The following is a 20,569-nucleotide window of genomic DNA, read 5'->3' on the forward strand; positions in this document are numbered from 1 at the left end:
TCTGGGGCCAGTTCAGATGCCCTGAGGCCTTCTGACAAGGACAGGGCACTCACCACCCCCAGCATGGCTTGCGCCCTTGACTGAGCTCCTTGGTTCAGGCAGGTATGGTAGGCTGAATAACGCCCTCCAGTGATCTCCAGGTCTTGAGCCCTGGAACCTGTGAGAGCTACCTTCCATGGCAAAAGGGACTTTTGAAGCTGTGATTAAATTAAGGATCTTGGGGTGGGGATTATCCTGATTATCCAGATGGGCTCAAAATATAATCACAAGTATCCTTATAGGAGGGAGGCAAAGGGAGATTTGACAGAAGAGAGAGGACAATGTGACAACCTCAGCAGAGAGAGAGATCTGAAGATGCTGTGTTTCTTTGAAGGTGGAGGAAGTGGCCATGAGCCACGGAAAGCAGGCAGCCCCCTGAAGCTGGAAAAGGCAAGGAGATGGATTCTCCCCTAGAGCCCCAGGAGGAATGCAGTCCTTTTGATGCACTGATTTTAGGACTTCTGACCTCCTGGACTGTAAGATAATAAATCTACATCGGGTCGTTAAAACTTTATTTAATTATTTATTTATTTTGGCCGCGGCGGGTCTTAGTTGCGGCATGCGCGTGGGTCTAGTTCCCGGACCAGGGATCAAACCCTGGCCCCCTGCTTTGGGAGCACGGAGTCTTACCCACTGGACCACCAGGGAAGTCCCCAAATCTATGTTGTTTTTTGTTTGAAAGCTTTTTTGTAAATTTTATTTATTTTTGGCTGCGTTGGGTCTTCGTTGCTGCGCACGGGCTTTCTCTAGTTGCGACGAGCGGGGGCTACTCTTCGTTGTGGTGCGCGGGCTTCCCGTTGTGGTGGCTTCTCTTGTTGCACAGCACGGGCTCTAGGCACGTGGGCTTCAGTAGTCGTGGCTCGTGGGCTCAGTAGTTGTGGCTCGCGAGCCCTAGAGCACAGGCTCAGTAGTTGTGGCGCACGGGCTTAGCTGCTCTGCGGCGTGTGGGATCTTCCTGGACCAGGGCTCGAACCCGTGTCCCCTGAATTGGCAGGCTGACTCCCAACCACTGCGCCACCAGGGAAGCCCTCTATGTTGTTTTAAGCCACTAAATTTGTAGTAATTTGATACGGTGACAATAGGAAACCATATTTTCTATATCCCCATCCATTCAGGGGCTCAAGCCAGAGAGCTAGGAGTCACCCTTGACCTCCTCCTCCCCTCCATCCCCCTTAAGCAGGGCTATTGATTTCACCTCCTAGACAGTTCTTGACTCCAACCACTTGTCTCCAGAGCCCTGTACTTGCAGGTTCGGAAGGTGATCTAAGCCACCATTGTGCCTCACCTGGGTCCTTACACCAACCTACTGTTAGTCAAAATTTCAGAAACAAAGACCTGATTGAAATAAAAAGATGTTTATTGGGGGTTTGTTTGGACTGCAGCCCAGGAGACACAGATTCAAGAAGCACTTGAATTGCTCTCCGCTGGATTACAAAATAGGGGAGACTTATAAGAGCAAACTTGCAAAGTTACAGTTAGTTACATGAGTTGTTTCTCAAGAATTATAATTGGAGCTGGCAAGCAGTAAGGGTGCTTGTTAAGTAAGAATTGGTTGGGGTCCGAAATGGTTGCACAGTTACAAGGAGAGAACTTGAGAGGAAAAGGCTGCAGCCGGCAGGTTATTGTTCTGACTACAGCTGGTGGTGTCCCCGGATCCCGCACGGTTCAAAGAAAGTTCAAGTTCTCAGTGGTGCAGAGAGGTGTCTGAGACCAGACGCTCAAAGGCCGCTTGACTCCGTTTTTGAACACCTGAACTGGGGTCACTCTATTATAATTTCAATTTGTCACCACTCCTGACTGGGCTTACGGGCTCCCACTCCAGCTTCCCTCTGCTTTTCATCCAGTAGCTGATACAATCATTTCAAAGTGCAAATCTGATCGTGTAACTTACATGCTTAAATTCTTTCCATGATTCCTTGTTGTTCTCAGGAGAAAGGAACACAGTTCTTAAGGGGGCCCCGGCCTGGTCTGGCCCCTGTTGGCTGTTTCGTCACATCTCACTCCCTGTGCACTCGGCTCTTTGCTCTCAGCATCCCAGCCTCCTGCCTCAGGACCTTCATCCCTGCTGTTCCCTCTGCCTGGGACACCTACCCTCATTTCTCATTTGCCTTATGAAATATTTACAACGTGCTAATGTTACAAGGAACAATGAACATCCCTATCTTGACCATCCAGTTCAAGGGCAAAATGTCATCAATTTAGGTGAAACCTGCTAATTACTCCTCCTGGATAACAGCCTTCTCCTTGCCCACCAGAAGCAACCAATATCGCAATTGGGGCATCTTTTATTGCTCCCACATTCCTTTAAACTTATAGGGCAGGTGCTTACAAACCCAGCGATCCATACCAGTCATTTGTTTTTTTTGGTTTTTTTTGCGGTACACGGGCCTCTCACCGTTGTGGCCTCTCCCATTGCGGAGCACAGGCTCCGGACGCGCAGGCTCAGCGGCCATGGCTCACGGGCGCAGCCGCTCCGCGGCATGTGGGATCTTCCCGGACCGGGGCACGAACCCGCGTCCCCTGCATTGGCAGGCGGACTCTCAACCGCTGCGCCACCAGGGAAGCCCCATTTGCTTATTTTTTAACTTTAGATGAAGGATAACATCCTGAATGTATTCTTCTGCAGCTTGCTGTGGTCTGCTGATGTTATGTTGGGGGGATTCATCCATGTTTATACTTATATCTTTAGTTAATTCAGTTTCATTGCTGTATATAGCTTTCCACTCTATCAATATACCAAAACTTACAACTTCATTCTCCTGTTAGTGGGCACTTAGTTACCAGTGTTTCTATTCACAAAGAGCATGCACTGGGGTGTGCAGTGGGAACGTCGTCAGCTATCGGTTAAGCTGTCTCCCCAGGCGGTCATGTCAATGTCCGTTCTCACCCACAGGGTGTAAATATTCTGTTGTTTCACCTCCACGCCAACAATCAGTATTGTTAGACTTCAAAAATGTTGCCAATCTGATAGGCGTGAAATGCTTGTCTCACTACGGTTTTAATTTCATTTCCTGCCATTTAAAACTACCCTGAGTACCATTTTTCACCTATGAGATTGGCAAAGATAAAATCCGTTGCTGACGCTATTTGCCATTGGAAGGAAGTGGGCACTTCCACGGGGAGTTTGGCGGGGGGAGGTGTGTAAATTGGCCCAGCTCAAGGCAGGGCATCGGCCAACTCTAATAGGAAGCTTCCGTGTCTATATCTTAGTTTTTCTGTTTTACGTCAGGTAGAGAAAGAGTGTACATTCATTCTCTCAGTCTGCTTGTTTTCAGAATGGACTGAGCTCCCCCATACCCCACTCCAGGCCACATATCCTCTTATTTCCCCTCCAGCCGGCTCCACCCCCCACGCCCAGGATGAATCCCTAGGCTCTTCACAGAACACAGGAGGTGTGGTTGCCTCATCTGCAGTTAGGAGAGGCTAACAGGGATATCTGGCTGCTTCTTAAACAGACTTGCAATCAACTCCCTTCCCACGTACACTGTAGCTGTTTCAGACGACTCCTCAAATTGGAGGGAATTTTGCTGCTTAAAGTTGGTTCTCAGCTGTTGTTCTCTTCTAGGTTATTTTTCTCAGGACTGCTAAGATCTTTTCACTCATCTGGGTGCTTTTCATCTTTCTAAGCGTTCTTGCTGTTGCATCTTTCGTTCTTTCAAAATCTGTAGGATTTTGCCCTCTAAAAGTCCCTCTTAGAGAAAACTAGAACAAACCAGCGATGTTGGATTGGAATAGAAAGATAAAAAGTGTGTGCCAACGATCATGCTTCTTGGTATTTATCCAAAGGAGCTGAAAACGTATATCGACACAAAAACCTGCACACAAATGTTTAGAGCAGCTTTAAATTCATAATGGCCCAAACTTGGACGCAGCCAAGATGCCCTTCAGCAGGTGAATGGATAAATAAACTGCGGTACCTCCAGACAATGGGTTATTATTCAGTGCTATAAAGATACGAGCTATTAAGCCGTGAAAAGATATGGAGGAAACGTAAATGCATACTGCTAAGCAAAAGAAGCCAACCTGAAAAGGCTACACACTGTTTGATTCCAACTATAGGATATTCTGGAAAAGGCAAAATTGCAGAGACATTAAAAAAAATCATTGGCTGCCAGGGGCTGGGGGAAGGGAGGGATGAACAGGCAGAGCGCAGAGGATTTTTAGGGCGGGGGAACTATTCTGTATAGACACTCTACTGGTAGATACGTGTCACTTATACATTTGTCCAAACCTAAAGAATGCACAAGAGTGAACTCTAGTATAATCTACAGACTTTGGGTAGTAATGATGTTGATGTAGGTTGATCCGTTTTAACAAATATACAATAGATGTGTGGGATATTAATAGCGGGGGAGGCTGTGAGGGTTAGGGCTGGGGGCATATGGGACTTCTCCGTACCTTCTACTCACTTTTGCTGTGAACTACTCTAAAAATAAAGTCTATTTTAAAATGTGTGTATGGTGTAGGGATTAGATAGTTATTCTGTTTTTTGCCTTGTTTGTGTTTTTCTTCTAGGCCTGTGCATTGAGAGGGCCTGGGAGTAGCAACACCTCATTAGCAATGAGCACACCCAGCACCCACATCTTGGCTTCTAAACACCATTTCCCACTAAAAGAAACCAGGGACCCTTGCAGAGATGGATGGTTTCAAGGCTGAGGCAGAGAAAAAAACAAGATGTGCCTAGATCATTCTGTGCCGGAGAGCAAGAAAGTATTCAGAGAATGGTGAAGAAATGTCAATAGGACACAGAAGCCAGCTCGAAAGGGGTCCTGCTGGCCAAACTGGACACAATTTGAGCATCAAAATAGAGAGCAATGTTATAACCCATTAAATAAAATAGGAATCTGGAGCACCCTGATGTGACCTCACCCTCCCCAGAGGGTGTGAGTGGCTGATGCTCTCATGTCTCAGGCAATCATTTACCCAAGGCAACATTGAAAGGGAGGGACCAAAAAAGTCAACGACTCGTCCACAACCCACTGCCCCATCTAACTGTAGTGGTTTCAAAATAGATCCACAAATTCTGATACTCTTATTCATCAAAGGTCTATGTCTCCTTCCCCTCCACCCCCTCCTTTGAATCTTGGCTGGACTTAGTGACTTGCTAATAACTGATAGAACACAGCAGAAGTGATCATGCATGACACCCAAGGGCTTCTGCTTTGTCTACTGAAATATATTTGGAGTGCTGAGCTGCCATGTAAGGAATCTGATTACTTTGGGGCTGCCATGTTTGAAGGAAGCTCAAGGCCACATACAGACACTCCAGTCAGCAATCCTAATCTCTGAGTCCTAGTAGTCCAGCCACCTGAGTGAAGTCACTGGGACCCTCTGTGCCAACCCACTTGCCAGCTGAATACCTGAGTGACCTCAGTCATTGCTACAAGGAACCAAAGAATCTTCCAGCTGAGCCTTGCTGGAATTCCTGATCCACAGAATCTGTGGGCATAATAAAACAACTGTTGCAAGCCACTAAATTTTTGGTCATTTGTTACAAAGAAAGAAGCAGCAGAATACTATGTCAGATCACCTCTTTGTCCCTGAGGACTTCTCAACATTTTGTTATTCCTCGGATCCGGATTTCTTTCTTTTTTCCAGTTTCTCCAAGGTTAAATTTGGGGAAGGGAACCAGCAGCCCATACTGGTTCATCACTTTATCATCTGGTATGTTTTGCAGTTTTCTTTTTTTAAAATTAATTAATTAATTTAATTTTGGCTGTGTTGGGTCTTTGTTGCCTCATGTGGGCTTTCTCTAGTTGTGGCGAGCGGGGGCAACACTTCATTGCAGTGCACGGGCTTCTCATTGCAGTGGCTTCTCTTGTCGCTGGGCCCAGGCTCTAGGCACGTGGGCTTCAGTAGTTGCAACACGCGGGCTTAGTAGTTGCGGCACGCGGGCCCTAGAGCGCACAGGCTTCAGTAGTTGCGGCGCATGGGCTCAGGAGTTGTGGCTCGCAAGCTCTAGAGAGCAGGCTCAGTGGTTGTGGCACATGGGCTTTGTTGCTCCGCAGCATGTGGGATCTTTCTGGACCAGGGCTCAGACCAGTGTCCCTTGCATTGGCAGGCAGATTCTTAACCACTGCACCACCAGGGAAGTTGCGCTCTGCAGTTTTCAACTATGAACTTAGGTTTGGTCTGTATTAGTCTGCTGTAATTCTGCATGAGGCTGGTTGAGGGTGTTTTCCCTGGCTTTGGCCAGAGCCGACTTTCAGTTTATTTCAATGCTTGGGGTTTCCTGAACTGCTCCATAAGGGTATACCCAAACCCCAATCAGGCCTGAAGAAAAGCCTGTGGTTATGAATTCCCTGAGGAAAAATTCCCTCCACCCAGAGCCTAAGCCAAAATGGACAAGTTTCCTAGGTATGCCTCAATGGTATCAATCAGATTTTTTTCTACCACATTCTTTCATTCAAGATATAGCCCTTCAAGGGACTAAGTTTCATGCCAGAGCCTCTGCTTCTCTAATAAGTGCTTGGCCCAAGGTCCAGCACCTGTTAAAATCCAAGGCTTTATACGATCCAGCAATCCCACTCCTGGCCATATATTCAGACAAAACTATAATTCGAAAAGATACATGCACCCCTATGTTCATAGCAGCACTATTTACAATAGCCAAGACGTGGAAACAACCTAAATGTCCATCGACAGATGAATGGATAAAGAAGATGTGGTATATATACACAATGGAATACTACCCAGCCATAAAAGAGAATGAAATAATGCCATGTGCAGCAACATGGATGCAACTAGAGACTATCATACTAAGTGAAGTAACTCAGAGAAAGACAAAACCATGTATCACTTATATGTGGAATCTAAAATATGACACAAATGAACTTATTTACAAAACAGAAATAGACTCACAGACATAGAGAACAGACTTGTGGTTGCCAAGGAGGAGGGGAAGGAAGGACTGGGAGTTTGGGATTAGCAGATGCAAACTATCATATACAGAATGTATAAGCAACAAGGTCCTACTGGATAGCACAGGGAACTATATTCAATAGCCTGTGACAAACCATAATGGAGAAGAATATGAAAGAGACTATATATATATACACACACACACACACACACACACACACACACGTGAGTAGAACTAAATCCCTTTGCTGTGCAGCAGAAATTAACTTGGGTCCGGGAGATTTCTCATGTTCTCTCTGAGCTCAGCTGTACCTTTAAAAGGAAGTTTGATTCTTTAAACCAGTATTTCTGGGTATTTATCAGAGGCAACCACACTGCAGAAGCACCAGTCTCAGAGTCTCCTTCACAAAACACATTCATCAGATGGCATCATTCTCTGTTTACTGGCTGTTCAATAAAGATCGAGAATCTTTACCTGGTTTAAAAGCTCAGCTCCGTCTGGCCCCTGCTAGCACAGCACTCACCACCCTCACCACGCCCATCTCCCCTGCTCTCTCCACTCAAGGTGGAGAATAGAAGATATCACCCTCTTTTGTTAAATAGGCTCTGCCCCCTTCTGCCTCAGGGCCTTTGCATATGCTATTCCCACCGATTGCAACTCTTTTCTACCAGACCTGTTTCACCTTTTTTACACCTTCAGGGCTTGGCTCAAACTCACTCATCACTTCCTCAGGGAAGCCATCTGACCTCCCCCCAGACAAGGTCAGACAGACCTCAGTTACACCCTCACAAAGCTCCTGTATTTCTTTACGGCACTAATCACAATGCCAGAAGAATTATAATTGAAGTATAAATTACAATTATGAAAACTATCCACTTATTTGCAAGAATATTTCAATGGCTGTCTCCCCCAGGGGACTGTGCGCTCTGCAAGGGCCCAGCCTGTGGGCACCACCAGTGCCCAGCTAAGGACAGGCAAGGAACAGGAGCTCGACAAATGTGTGGTGAATTAACAAAATACAAATAAGTGCAGAACCAGGGCAAACAACTAGGAGCCCTGATTTCCCGGCCACAGGCTCTCCTGCAATAGGCCAGGCGTGAAGGATCCCTTTCGCGGGACCCACATTCTCAGCAAAATCACCAACCCACCCGCCCCCAGCTTAGATGGCGAGATAAGAGGAACGGACCATATCAATAAATGTCTTGAGTTTTAATGAGTCTGCCATAGAGCGTTCTTCCCCACTTCTCCATCCTGGGGGCCCAGATCTCAGCTCAGGTTGGGGTAAGAGCGGGGGAGGGGAATAAATGTGAATGGGACTGAGGGACTGGGGCTGGGAGAAGAGGGACCAGGTGAGGAGCAGAAAGAAGGAACTAACCCCAGGCCCTGAGACAAGCCAGACAGCCAAGCCCTTTTAGCATCCAGGGAACAACACGGTGACCAAACAAAATACATGTGGTCCTTATCGGCAAAGTGGCGTCATATTGTGCCCGAAGTTCCAGGGCGAGTCTGTATTGGGCCCTAAGTGCCTGCTGGCGGCACTCGCAGCCTGGAGAGTCGGGAGGAGGCCCATCCTGTACCTGGAACTTGGGCAGAAGCCGCGATCTTGGCCTGGAGGGTGGGAAGGACACACCAACTTGGGCCTGGAGAGCTGGGAGGGGGACCTCCTCGGGTCAAGAGGGGGGTCTCATCTTGGGCCTGATGAAGAAAACCATAGGGGGTCCCTGGAGCCCATAATTTAGTACGTAAACAGGATGGGAGAAGCAAAAAGAAGCAGAACCAAACCTAAGGGTACAGCTGGACCCAACAAACAAGATCAGGCCAAGGGGGTGGAGCTAAGCCCAAGGAGAAGGAGCCAGGAGGCGGAAGGGCAAGGACTAGGAGGAGATGGAATCAGAGCCAAGCCTGAGGAGCAGAAAAAGAGTCCAGATTAGAGGGCAGAATTCCAGAAGTGGGACTAGGGCCGGAGACATCAGGGAATCTACGCTAGAAGCAGGACCAGCCCCTGTGAACAGAAACCAAACTGAGGAAGGCAGACAGAAAGGAGAGGTGAGGCTCTGTGTACCGCTAAAATGGAGACAGATTAAGGAGTGGCTAGTTACCCAGGAGTTTGAGCCAAGCTTCAGACACACACAAGCTCTGAACCAGGGAGCAAGCGCCAGGGCCAGGGGGAGGAACCAGATGCTAGGGCCTGGCAGGGCTGCACAGCATTAACCCCCCATCCTCCCCCCTCCCTCCCCCCCCCACACAGAGCATTATCCAGGGGGCGGGGTTATCTCTGAGGGTGACAGTAAGATGGGTGGGTGGCTAAACACGGCACAGAGCCAGGTCCCAGAGGCCGCAAGGCCTACCCCCAGGGCTCAGTCAGGCGGGAGAGTGGGTCACAGATAGGCCCGCGGCCCCGGGTCTTGTTCGGGCTCGGTGCCCGGCACGCCGCGGATGTCGGGCAGCAGGCGGCAGCCGGCCACGATGTCCAGGCGCTCGGCCAGCGCGCAGAGGTCCCCCCGCGCCAGGCGCACGCTGTGGGCCGCCGCCAATCCCGCCGCCTGGGCAGCTGCCAGCCTACCGGCCAGGGCGGCCACATCACGGCCCGCGCGGCGGTACACGCCGCTCACCGCGGCCGCTACGTCGTGGTCCAGCCGCGCCTGGCTCTCAGCCAGTCGGAGCTGCAGCAGCGAACGCGCGGGGGCGGGCGCCGGGGCCTCCTCCTCTCCCCAGGCCTCCCCGGCAGTCTCCCGCTGCACCACGAGCGGAGGCAGATCCCTCGGCGCGGCCTTCGGCTCCGGCTCCGAGTCCGAGTCGGTCTCCGCGGCCTCCCCGACCACCCGCAGTCCCGTGGGGCGGCCGCGCGTCGGGCCCGAGAAGACCAGGTACAGCTCCTCCTCCTCCGACGAGGACACAGAGAGCTCCGAGTCCGTCTCGGCCGCCTCCCCCGGCACCACCGTCTCAGGCCTCCGCAGCGGCCTCCGCCGACGACTCTGGGACGCCATGGCGCGAGCTAGGGAGAAGACGCGCGAAGGGATGATATGAGAGGCGGGCGCCCTGCCGTGGTTAAAAGGCGCAAGTTCTGGATTCTCAGCCCCTCCACTGACTACCTTAGCAATCTGGGGCCATCTGCTTCCCCTGCCTGGGCCTCAGTTTCCTTTTCTGCATCATCATCCCTGATGATGATGATGATGGGGGCTACTAGACCCCAGCCTCCTCAGTGTACTGATGGGAAAACTGAGGACCACCAGCTCGATCAAGGCTGAGGCACGAATACCCGGAGTCCCAAACTAAGCTCTTTCCGATTTTGCCTCCTAGCAGAGGCCACACCCTCCTCCAAGCCTGTGTCAGATTCGGAAGCACACGGGCTCCTGAGCCGTTCAGGTACAAGTGCCTGGGTCACAGAAAGGGTAACAGCCCAACTGGACTCTGGGAAGGGTGCACTAAGGGCGGGGTAGGGAGCGCTATCACCGAAGACCGTACCGAGTCACCGGAGCGCCCAGCCTGCGGGATCCGCTACCTAGCCGAAGTGCGGAGTCTTTACCGAGAAAGGAGAAGGCGGCAGCCCCAACCAATAGGGGAGCAGGTTGGGCGGGTGTTGGCGGCCAATCACCTGGGCCGCTCGCCTACCAACCAGGAAGCAAGCCCTCAGGACCAGCTTTGAGGGGTGTGTGTGAAGAGCCACGTGAATATGGGCACGGCCAATAGGAAAGCTGTTGGGCTGGCGCTTCCGCGTTGTGCTGCGAGGCGTGTAGACAGACGGGGACTCTAAATGACGAGAAGTCACGTGTAACAAGCGACTCGGCCAATGGAAATGCTCGAGGACCCGGAAACGGGGAAGAAGCAGAGGGAAGGGCGGAGATGCTTGTCACGTGCGGCCAATATAGACAAAGCAGGCCCTCCCCCTAGTCTCCCAAGTTCAGGCGCGCACCACAAGAGCCCAGAAAAGAAAGGCGGGGCTAGCCCGAAACACCAATGGAAGCGAGTGGGCGGGCTCGCGCTTAGGTGCAGGAGGCGGAGCTTGCCCAGCCGGGCCAATGAGGACAAGAGGCGCTGGACGGTTGTTAGGCAGGGAAGGTCGGCGCATGGCTGACGCGGCACTGTTCGAGTTTCTGCACACGGAAATGGTAGCGGAGCTGTGGGCGCAAGATCCGGACCCCGGCCCCGGGGTGAGCGCCGGGCCCCGGGGGGAAGGAGGCACGGGCCGCGGCGGGAAGGCCGGGTCGAGGCCCCGGGAGGAGCAGAGGGCGCGGCAGCGGCCCGGGTCGGACCTCCGCCCCGCCCCTGCCTCGCTGGGCGACCTCAGGCGCCAGCTTCCGCCTCTGCAAAGCGGGGTTGCAGCAGTGCCAGCCTCGAGGGTCGCAGCTAAACTGAGCGAGACAGTTCGGGGTCAGGCTCTTAGCTCAAAGCCTGGCACAGAGTAAGCGGGTAGCAATTACAGTAATTACGATTACTGGGTATATATTGAGAAGTCGTATATTGAGCCTGGGTTGAATCCCGCCTGCATCACTCATACAGGGTGTGAGAGCCAGTGATTCGACCTCTGTGTGCCTCAGTTTCCTCCCTTGTAAAATGAGATCATAACAGCACCTAAGACTCCGAGCGAGACATTTATTCATTCAGCAAACTTACTGAGCGCCTGCTGTATTCAGGGCACTGTTTCCCTGTCCTCGTGAAGCTTACGTTTTAGTAGGAGAGTCAAAACAAACAATAAATAAACATAGAATGTGCCACCAGCTAGTGAGAAGTTTTATAAAGACAACTTCAGCCAAGTCGGGGAAAGAAGAGAGGTGGAGTGCTGGATGGTGGAGGAAAGCCTTTTGAGGAAAAGAAGGGAGGAAGCAAGCCCCGGGGATAAGTGGGGGGAAGAGCATTCCAGGAAGGGGGAAGCCTTCTGCGAAGCCCTGCGGAAGGAGCGTGCTTGGCATCTTGGAAGTTGGCCCTTATGAAAAATAAATGCTCAGACTTCAAAGCACTTAGTACGATGTCTAGCACCTAATCAGCCCTCAGAACACGGAGCTCTTGTTTTAAAGTCTGTTACCAAGAAGAAAGGGTGACGGAGAGAGTAGGTGCTTAATAAGTGGGGCTGTGCTCACTTTTTTCATTATTATTCTTTCTGTGATCATCATCGTCAATTTGCAAGACATTTTTATTGGTCTGTGTTTTCTTCCCAATTCAGGAGGACAAAGGTGTTGCTTGTTATCATCTCAACATAGTTTTTTCAAGTTCATTCATTCAGCAGACTGTCACTAAAACCTGCAAGGTGCCAAGCCTTACTGTAGGCTCTGGGGATTACTCAGCGAACCATGCCAAAACCCTTGCCCTCCTGGAGCTTAGGTTATAGTGGGGTAGGCGAGCAAATCAGATAAATGAGTATATATTGTACCTTGGGAAATGCTATGAGAACGTTAGCGCGTGGGAGAGGGAGTGTGCACTAGCCTGTGTTTTGGGGAGGGGGCTGCAGTGTCTCAGCACCCCATCCATCCTGGCTTTCAAACCAGAAACCCAGGAGTCCCTGACATCTGCCTTTCCTCCCTCACCTCCAGCCATCAGCCAGGCCCTTCCTGTTGTGCTGTCCAAATATGGTTCCCATCTGGCCCCTCCCTGCTTTAGTCTGGCTTCCCTCCTCTCTGCCCTGTACCAGCGTCCTCCCTCATCTTCCAGCTCATTTCACCTGTCACATCGTCACTGCCTTGACACCTATTAATCCTTCAGATCTTGGCTCAAATGTCCTCTCCTCGGGGAAGCCCTCCCTGAGCCCCCAGTGGAAGTGGGGTATCCTTGCATCACAATAAGTATGTATCTGAATTATGTACCCATATGATCCTTCGATTCACAGCCTCTCCTCTGCCAGGCTGCCTGCTGTGTGGTGTGGATGGGGACCGGGTCTGTGTTGATCACCCCATAGTAGGTCCTCAGCATGGATTTGTTGAAGTGAGTGCAGCCCCTGTGCCATGGAGGGTGTGGGCGGGGACTGGCATTCACTTAGTATCGTGGCCCATAATAGCACCTATCGTGTGCCCTGGTGGGCTTCACATTCCTGATTTCATTTGATCCACCTAACAACCCACAAAGGTCAGCACGATCCTCCCCACTTTGTAGATGAGGAAACAGAGGCTTTTATAGATGGAGTCTTCACTGTCAAGTGGCAGAGTCAGGAATGTAACTGGGCCTCCCACTTCCAAAGCCTGTGCTATAAACTCTCTCCTGTCTTAGTGTCTTCTCTGACACTCTGGGAGGATCTTAATGGGCTCCTGTGGCCAAGCAAGTAGGGGGGACAGGCGGTTACTCAGCTCTGCTCAGCACAGGGCTTTTAGAGCGCGAACGCGCCTGTGACCGTTGGGCGTGGCTCTCTGCCCAGCTGCCTCTGCAGTTCTGATGCTGGGGTCCCACACCAGAGATTCCGGTGGAGCTGGGCCAGAAGGTGGCCCGGGCGTCAGGCCTCAGAGCTTCTGGGTGGTTCCTGTGTGCAGCCAGGGGAAGGACTACCATCTCCCCACATTCTTTCAAGCTGGGGAGCCCCGTTTCTTAGCACATCGTGGGCAGCTGCGCTGTTTTCACGCAGTCTTTTCTCTTTTGCTCCCGGCCCCTCCCCTCTCTGCCCCTCTCTTTGGTCCGGCAAGTGTCCTGTCTGAACGCCACGCAGACCTTCTGTTTCTTGGGTACCTATCGTGTCTCCAGCACAGGATTTTATCTGATTCAGTCCTCAGAACAGCACTCTGAGGTTGACGTCATCATCCCATTTTACAGGGGAGGGACTGAGGCACCAGAGAAGGAGGGCTTCTCCGACGCTGCACAGCCAGGATCAAAGGCAAAATCAGGACTTGGGCATCCGTGCCGGAGCTTGTCTGTGGCATTAGGCCTGCCCCGCCCACCTGCCCCAGAGCCCTTTGAGGAAAGCGATGGTGGCTGGTTCATCTCTGTCCCCGCAGCACAGGCGTCCAGGAGCCACAGTCATTGTTTAGGGCTTTTTGATCTCCATGTCCTGCCTGGTTATTTGTGGCTGTTGAATGGATTCTCCTGAACGGTTACGGGTTGAATGGAAGACTGGCCGGAGGAACTGGGAGGTCGAAGGGCCTTTGTTATCAGAGGGAAAAGTTCCAGGAGTCGGAGGAAGAGGCTGTGGTTTGTCCACCTCAGGAACTTTGAAGATATGTGGGCAAAGGAGTGAACCCCTCTGTGTGTGTAATGAGCTGTCATCCACTGGCCGCTGGCCCGGGAACGGCCCTGCTGGGCAGGCCCTGGTCCACCGAGGCCCAGTGAGTGCCCAGGCCAGCCCCTTCTCTCAGGAGGGCCTGTGGTGGGTGTAGCAGCCATCAGATACAGTCCTGTCCTCACGCAAGAGCCTGGAAAACCAACCAGTTCCTGGCACAGTGGACAGCAGGGGGCAGAGCCCTGGAGGGGGCGCAGTGCATCCGAGGCCACAGAGCCAGCAGTGGGGTCTCCGTGCGGGAACTGGGGCTCTGTCCTGAGGGCGGTGGGGGCCATAGAAGGTTTACACTGAGGTGTGCCAGGCTCAGATTTACTTCTCCGGAAGTCCTCCCTGGCCACGTGGATGAGACTGGATGGAGGTTGGGTGGGGAAGGGTGCTGCTGCAGGAGCCCGAGCAGCGGTGAGGAGCAGACGGAAGGCAGGTGGAGGGGGGCTGGGTGAGCTCAGAGTGTCAGGGGAGAAGGTGGGATTTGGGGCTGTCTGGGCACCACCTGGGTGCATGAGGACAGGGCGACGGGGTGGGAGGTGTGCTCTCACCCTGTCACTCACCTGGTCACGCAGCATAGTTCTTTTGGGTCTTCTGGGGCCATTCACCTTGGGGAAGCCGGAAGTCATCCCTTCTCCCTGTGCTTTTTTAAAAAATATATACAAACTTATTTATTTTTGGCTGCGTTGGGTCTTCGTTGCTGCACACGGGCGTTCTCTAGTTGCGGCGAGCGGGGGCTACTCTTCATTGCAGTGCGCAGGCTTCTCATTGCGGTGGCTTCTCTTGTTGCAGAGCACGGGCTCTAGGTGCGCGGGCTTCAGTAGTTGTGGCACATGGGCTCAGTATTTGTGGCACGCGGGCTCAGTAGTTGTGGCTCACGGGCTCTAGAGCACAGGCTCAGTAGCTGTGGCACACAGGCTTAGTTGCTCCGCGGCATGTGGGATCTTCCGGGACCAGGGCTCGAACCCGCGTCCCCTGCATTGGCAGGTGGATTCCGAACCATTGCGCCACCAGGGAAGCCCTCCCTGTGCTTTTCTTAAGGCAGGAACCAGTGCTCCTCCTTCCTGGGACGCCCTGCCCTGGGCCAGCACAGAGTGGTTCCGTGGGTGGGGTTCGAACCTCACAAATAACTAAGGGGCCAGGCAGGCCAGGCACACAGCCCCCCACCCAGCTCCATCGAGTTTCAGTCCAGGATGGGACCGGGGGGAGGCAGTTTGGTTTACTTGTTTTCCATTCATCCTACTCGGAGTTCTGTGGCCCTTTTCGGTCTGGACGCTTGAATCTGCCTTTAGCAGAGCACGTGTTCCTCTTAGGCTCCTTTCATTATTTCTTCTCCAGCACTGTTCCATCTCTCGCAGTCAGAGGACTCCTAGACTTCCTAGGTCTCTTTCCGCATGTCAACTTTTCTCTCGTTTTTTTCCTACCTCGTGGTTTCCTTTTTTCTTAACCATCTGTGAGGTTTTACCTACCTTCCGGATTTGTCTCTTTTTCAGCTCCCTCATGAACAAACGTTTCTTCTGGCTACCATTTCATTTCTAAGAACGTTCCCTTGTCCGACTGTCCCTTCCTCCAAGTGCCCGTGCTGCTTCGTGGATGCCCCTCGTGCCCACACTGATAAGCCTCTTCTGAGGGGTCCCCCCTGTCTCTCCCATTATCTCGGTTCCTCTCCATGGGCTGTTGTGTCAACTCGGCTGAGGCAGGCGTGGGGAGCCCAGAAACGCACTGGCTCTGGGCTGGGCTCCAGAGGCTTCCAATGGGATGGGAGTGTCCCGCCTTGCCCTCCCTCCTCAGGAATGACGAACCCCTAGTGTCTGGAGAGCTTTGGTAGGGATTGGGGCTTGAACACTGCTGAGTCCTGGGAGGCGGCTGCCAGAGAGCAGGTGGGGTTCTGCCACCCTCCTACCCCGCCCTCTCTCCCGAGTCACCCGCTCATCCTCCGCCCTTCCCTCCCCACCGCCTCTCCTCCTCCCTGCTCGCATTATTCCCCCCTCCCCACCACCCCCAGTCTCTGCAGTGCAGCAGATATTTAACTGGCCCCTTTCAAGGGCTGGGGACCATGGAGCCAACAGCAACAGCTGCTGTAGAGTGAGCTGCCGGTCACACCACCCTCCACCCTCTCACCAGCTTGTCATCCCCTGGGTGCCCGTCATCCCCACTAGGCTTGCTAGGCGAGCTCCCGGAGGCCAGTCAGGAAATGTCTGTGGGATGAACGGGGAGTCCTGGGGTCTTCCCTGTCCCTCGGGACACAGATGCACTTAGAGTGGAGCCCAGCCAGGCCCCCTCGGGTAGCTCGCCTCTAGGAGGGAGGTGACGCAGGGTGGCAGTGATCCAGGTGCTGAGATCCGCCAGCCCACAGAACAGAGCCCCTCCTTAACGGGTCTCTCCTTCCCTTTCCCCATCAGCTCGTCATGCAGGTTGACAGGTGCAGAGGCTGCAGACGACAATGACAGTAGCGCTTCCTGAGCCTGGCTCAGAGCGCTTGGCTTGCACTTACCCACACCCTGGAAAGGTCCTCATTTTACACGTGAGGAAACTGAGGCACGGGGCAGCTGGTAGGGGTCAGGGGCTGATCTGGCCCCGGGCCCCGGACCCCGGAACCAGCCACCAGGCACATGTCCCCCTCTCTGCCTCTCATGCCCCAAGCTGAGATCCCGCACATCCTGAGTCTACAAGCCCTCCCCGCAAGGCTGGCCCTGCTGTGCTGGAAGAAACCAGAGAGCGCACGCCAGTGCCACCAGCAGGAAGCTGTGTCCTTCCCCAGGCCCGGTTCTCGCGGGAAGAGCACAGAATAGCGGGACACGGCCTGCATATCACGTAGCCCAGCAGAGCAGAGGGCCGGCACGCAGGCCGCCTCTGCTCCGACCTCCCTACGCCTGGCGCGTCCCCCCAGCGGGCCTCGGCCCTTGCCACTTCCCTGGCGCAGGGACAGCTGGGGGTGTTGCCCCGGCCGCCCACCCATCTGCCACCTACCTGCAGGAGCCAGACCTGCTCAGGTCCGAAGGACAGCCCCGTGGCTGAGGGGGCCTCCGGGAGGTGTGACCTAACCCCTCTGTGCCTGGTCTCCAGGTGTGAAATACAACCTACCTTATGGGGTTGTTAAAATTAAACAAGGGGGTCTGTACAGGGCACCCGGCACAGCGTGTGCTCGAGTCCCAGTTCCTCACTTTGCTCGTTCAGCATCTGTTTCTAACGCGCCTCCTCCGGTGTGCCCGGCCCCGTGTTGGTCACCACAGGCCGTCCTGGTATTTCTGACGCCCCCAGTCTGGGCCAGCCTCCCTCGCCTGCTCAGCTCTGTCCAGGTCACACAGGTCAAAAACACACACAGGTCAGCTCTCCTCCAGCCTCGCCGTCCACACTCCTGGGCACGTGGACAGATACCAGGTGCAGCCCTCCTGCCACCCCTGTCCCTCAGCCCCTCCACCGTGAGACCCCGGCCTGCCCTCCAGAAGGCTGCTTTGCCACCACTGCCTTCACCGGGCACCGAGGGAACACTTCCCTCCCCTGTGCCCCTGTGCGTCCCTCCCAGGATTCTCAGCTAATATGTTAAGGCCTAATGATCACAGCTGACTTTTCAGCCCCCCTGCTAGCCAGAGGCCAGGGCCCATGCCGTGTGGCCCCCTTACTCGCCACATGAGCCCCAGGGCAGGTCGCCTTGAGTTTCTGGGGTAACGGGAGTGCTACTCCACAGGGTGTTGTAAGGACAGACACTGAAAGCGCATATAAGAAGTGATGGGTGTTATCAGGAAAGACTTGACCGGCAGGGTGAAGCTGAGCCTGAGGAAAACCCCCTTTTTCCTGGAATGAAGGGGAGCGGGTCCTGAGGGCTGATGGGGTTTCTGGAGGCATGTCAGGAGGTGAAGGGGCAAAGCCGGCCTGTCCTGCCAGCCTGTGCAGCAAGGCCCTCCCCTCTGGGCCTCCTCGCCCTGCACGGGCAGGGCCGGGCAAGTCTCCTCGCAGCCCCCACACCCAGCGGCTCCCGGCTCCCTCAGGTGACCGAGGGCCCCTGCGCCTCTCTTCCCTGGCCTTCTAGGGACAGAAGATGAGCCTGTCGGTCCTGGAGGGCATGGGCTTCCGCGTGGGCCAGGCCCTGGGCGAGAGGTGAGAGGTGGGCAGGAGCTGAGGTGGGGTCCCTTCCTGGGCACAGCCGGGCGGGGAGGGTACCTTGCTCCACACAGGAACCCAGCCTGGTCTCCTCCCTCTTCCTCATCTCGGGGCTCCCCCCTCCCTTGGCCTGGGCCCCACCCCAGGCTGCCCCGGGAGACGCTAGCCTTCAGGGAGGAGCTGGACGCCCTCAAGTTCCTATGCAAAGACGTGTGGGCGGCCGTGTTCCAAAAGCAGATGGACAGCCTCCGCACCAATCATCAGGTGCGTGGCCACGCCCAGCGCCCAAGAGCCGGGGAGGGGACTCCCCCGCGCGGGGCGGTTGCAGCCGGCCCAGCCCGGCCACGGGGACCTGCCCAAGCTGGGAGGCAGGCACGGGCCCCCTCGGGGCCTCTGTGTCATCCTCCAGGGGAAGCCAGGAGGCTGCCGTGGGGCGTGGCAGCTGTTTCCAGCCTCCCCGCAGGCCTCCCAGGATGGGCCCCAGAGCCGGCAGAAGGCCCCTTGCGGCCGGCGGCACCTCGCCTCGGCCTGATGCTTCTTGTCCGGACCTGGTCCTAGTTCCCATTAGGAGCCCGTGCTGTGCCGGGGCCCGGCGGGCCGCTCCACGGGCCTGGGCTGCAGCTTCTCACCACCACCCTGGAAGGTCACGCACCCAGCGGGGCAGGACACCAGGCCCGGGGCCGAAGGCCCGTGGGTCCTCGTGCAGCTCTGAAGGACGGGCCCGTGACCGACCACCACGGTTTTGAGGGAAGGGTCCTTCCAGACCTCAGCCCAGCGGGGCTGGGCCCTGGGTCCTTGCTTCCCCTCCTCGCTAACAAAGGTACAGGTGCCACCCCAGCCCCCATGGGCCCCTCATCTGTCCCCAGGGGACCTACGTCCTGCAGGACCACAGCTTCCCCCTTCTCATCCGGATGGCCTCGGGTCTGCAGTACCTGGAGGAAGCGCCCAAGGTACGGGGGCGGTGCTGGGACTCCAGCCCCAGGCAGGCCCCTCCCCGAGCCCAGGACCCCGGGAGAGGGAGGGGCCCAGCGTGGCCCCCCTGGTTCTGGGTGTTGGCCTTCCCCCTCTGCCCACAGTGACCTGTGTCCCCCGCCCCCAGTTCCTGGCCTTCACCTGCGGCCTCCTACGGGGCACCCTCAGCACCCTGGGCATCAAGAGCCTGGTCACCGCCTCCGTGGCAGCCCTGCCCGCCTGTGAGTTGGTGTGGGGGGCTCCCGTCCGAGTGAGGCAGGGGTCCCCCTGCTCCAGGGGGGCCGAGGAGGTGGGGCCGGGCCACCCCAGCCCCATTTCACAGATGGGGAGTCTTGGGCCCAGAGAGTTTAAGTCACATGCCCAGGCCACACAGCTGGTACAGCGCATCCACGCCCCTGCCCCTGGATGTCCCCCGCAGCCTGCTTCCCCTGGGGCATGCCAGCCTGGAGGAGACAACCCTTGACGATGAGCTGGTCTAGTGGTTTCGAACACTCTTCCCGGTGCGGGAACCCAGGTGGACATAATGGAAGTCACCCGGGTTGGTGCTGTGCTGAGGGGCTCCACAGGCAGCTAGGCCCCATGGAACTTGCAGCCGGCGTGATGGGCTGTCCTCCTGACCCCCGGGTCCCCGCTGGCCCACAGTGCCCTCCATCAGACAGGCCGAGGCCCCACCCTTACCTGGGGGCAGCCTGCAGCCAACCCTCTAGTCCCCTTCCCTCCAGGTGTCTTGCCCTCTGCCAGTCCCCAGGCCCACTCATCACCGGGGACCTGGGAGGATCTGAGCAATACATGCCCCAGAAGCCCGTGCCAGCCCCTTCCCCAGCAACCGACATGCTTGGCCTTCATGCCCCCAGTCACCCACACAGCCATGGGATGCAGGCCAGGTGGGCAGGAAGCATCTCCACCCTAGACCGTGAGGAAACTTGAGGCCCAGCTGAGGCCACCCAGGCTGTTGGCGCAGGGCAGGGATGAACATCTCTGAGCTACGGGGATGCTGCCTCTCCCCTCCGGTCCCAGCCTCAGGCTAAAGCCAGCCCTTCTCTTCCAGGTAAGTTCCAGGTGGTGATCCAGAGATCCTGAGGGAGCCCCCGGCGCCACCCCATCCCGGGGACCCAGCTGCTGCCCGTGGTGGTGGCTGGTGCTGGGGAGACGGGGTCCCCCCCACCGCTTCAGGGCCTCATAAGCCCTCAACAAATGGGTGTCATAGGGAGGTGGGGGTGTCCCGGGGGCAAGGTGGACCCCGCCCCAGTCGGGGCTGGTGTGGAGGGAGCCCACATCGGACACGTCCCTCCACATGGCAGGTGCTCAATAAAGGTTCTGTACGTGGGACCAGATTCCAAGTGGAAGGTGGGGGTCACGCAGGGTGCTGGGGGCAGGGTCATCTGCAAAGGGACTGTTTGTGTCGCAGGTCCTGC

At 55.2% G+C, this 20,569-nt stretch overlaps 2 protein-coding genes across 3 annotated transcripts; one reads left to right on the plus strand and one right to left on the minus strand.

Annotated features, from left to right (window-relative positions):
- Nucleotides 1–9,150: 9,150 nt before the first annotated feature.
- On the minus strand, nucleotides 9,151–10,489 carry BLOC1S3 (biogenesis of lysosomal organelles complex 1 subunit 3). Of its 2 annotated transcripts, none has more exons than XM_060000393.1 (2): nucleotides 10,428–10,489; nucleotides 9,151–9,896 (listed from the first exon to the last, which is right to left on the minus strand). In XM_060000393.1, the coding sequence occupies exon 2, from the start codon at nucleotides 9,886–9,888 to the stop codon at nucleotides 9,280–9,282; it is 609 nt and encodes a 202-aa protein (XP_059856376.1). In that variant the 5' UTR covers nucleotides 9,889–9,896; nucleotides 10,428–10,489; the 3' UTR covers nucleotides 9,151–9,279. The 2 variants fall into 2 exon arrangements, with proteins under 2 accessions (XP_059856376.1, XP_059856375.1); XM_060000392.1 differs by lacking the exon at nucleotides 10,428–10,489 and adding an exon at nucleotides 10,367–10,423.
- A 233-nt stretch (nucleotides 10,490–10,722) lies between these two features.
- Nucleotides 10,723–20,526, plus strand: TRAPPC6A (trafficking protein particle complex subunit 6A). The gene is made up of 6 exons (XM_060000394.1): nucleotides 10,723–11,052; nucleotides 18,112–18,179; nucleotides 18,329–18,446; nucleotides 19,049–19,132; nucleotides 19,282–19,375; nucleotides 20,203–20,526. Exons 1-6 carry the CDS (start codon nucleotides 10,921–10,923, stop codon nucleotides 20,232–20,234), a joined length of 528 nt encoding a protein of 175 aa, XP_059856377.1. The 5' UTR covers nucleotides 10,723–10,920; the 3' UTR covers nucleotides 20,235–20,526.
- Nucleotides 20,527–20,569: the final 43 nt, after the last annotated feature.

The sequence above is a fragment of the Delphinus delphis genome, chromosome 20, assembly GCF_949987515.2.
Source record: "Delphinus delphis chromosome 20, mDelDel1.2, whole genome shotgun sequence".
Classification (NCBI taxonomy): Eukaryota; Metazoa; Chordata; class Mammalia; order Artiodactyla; family Delphinidae; genus Delphinus; species Delphinus delphis.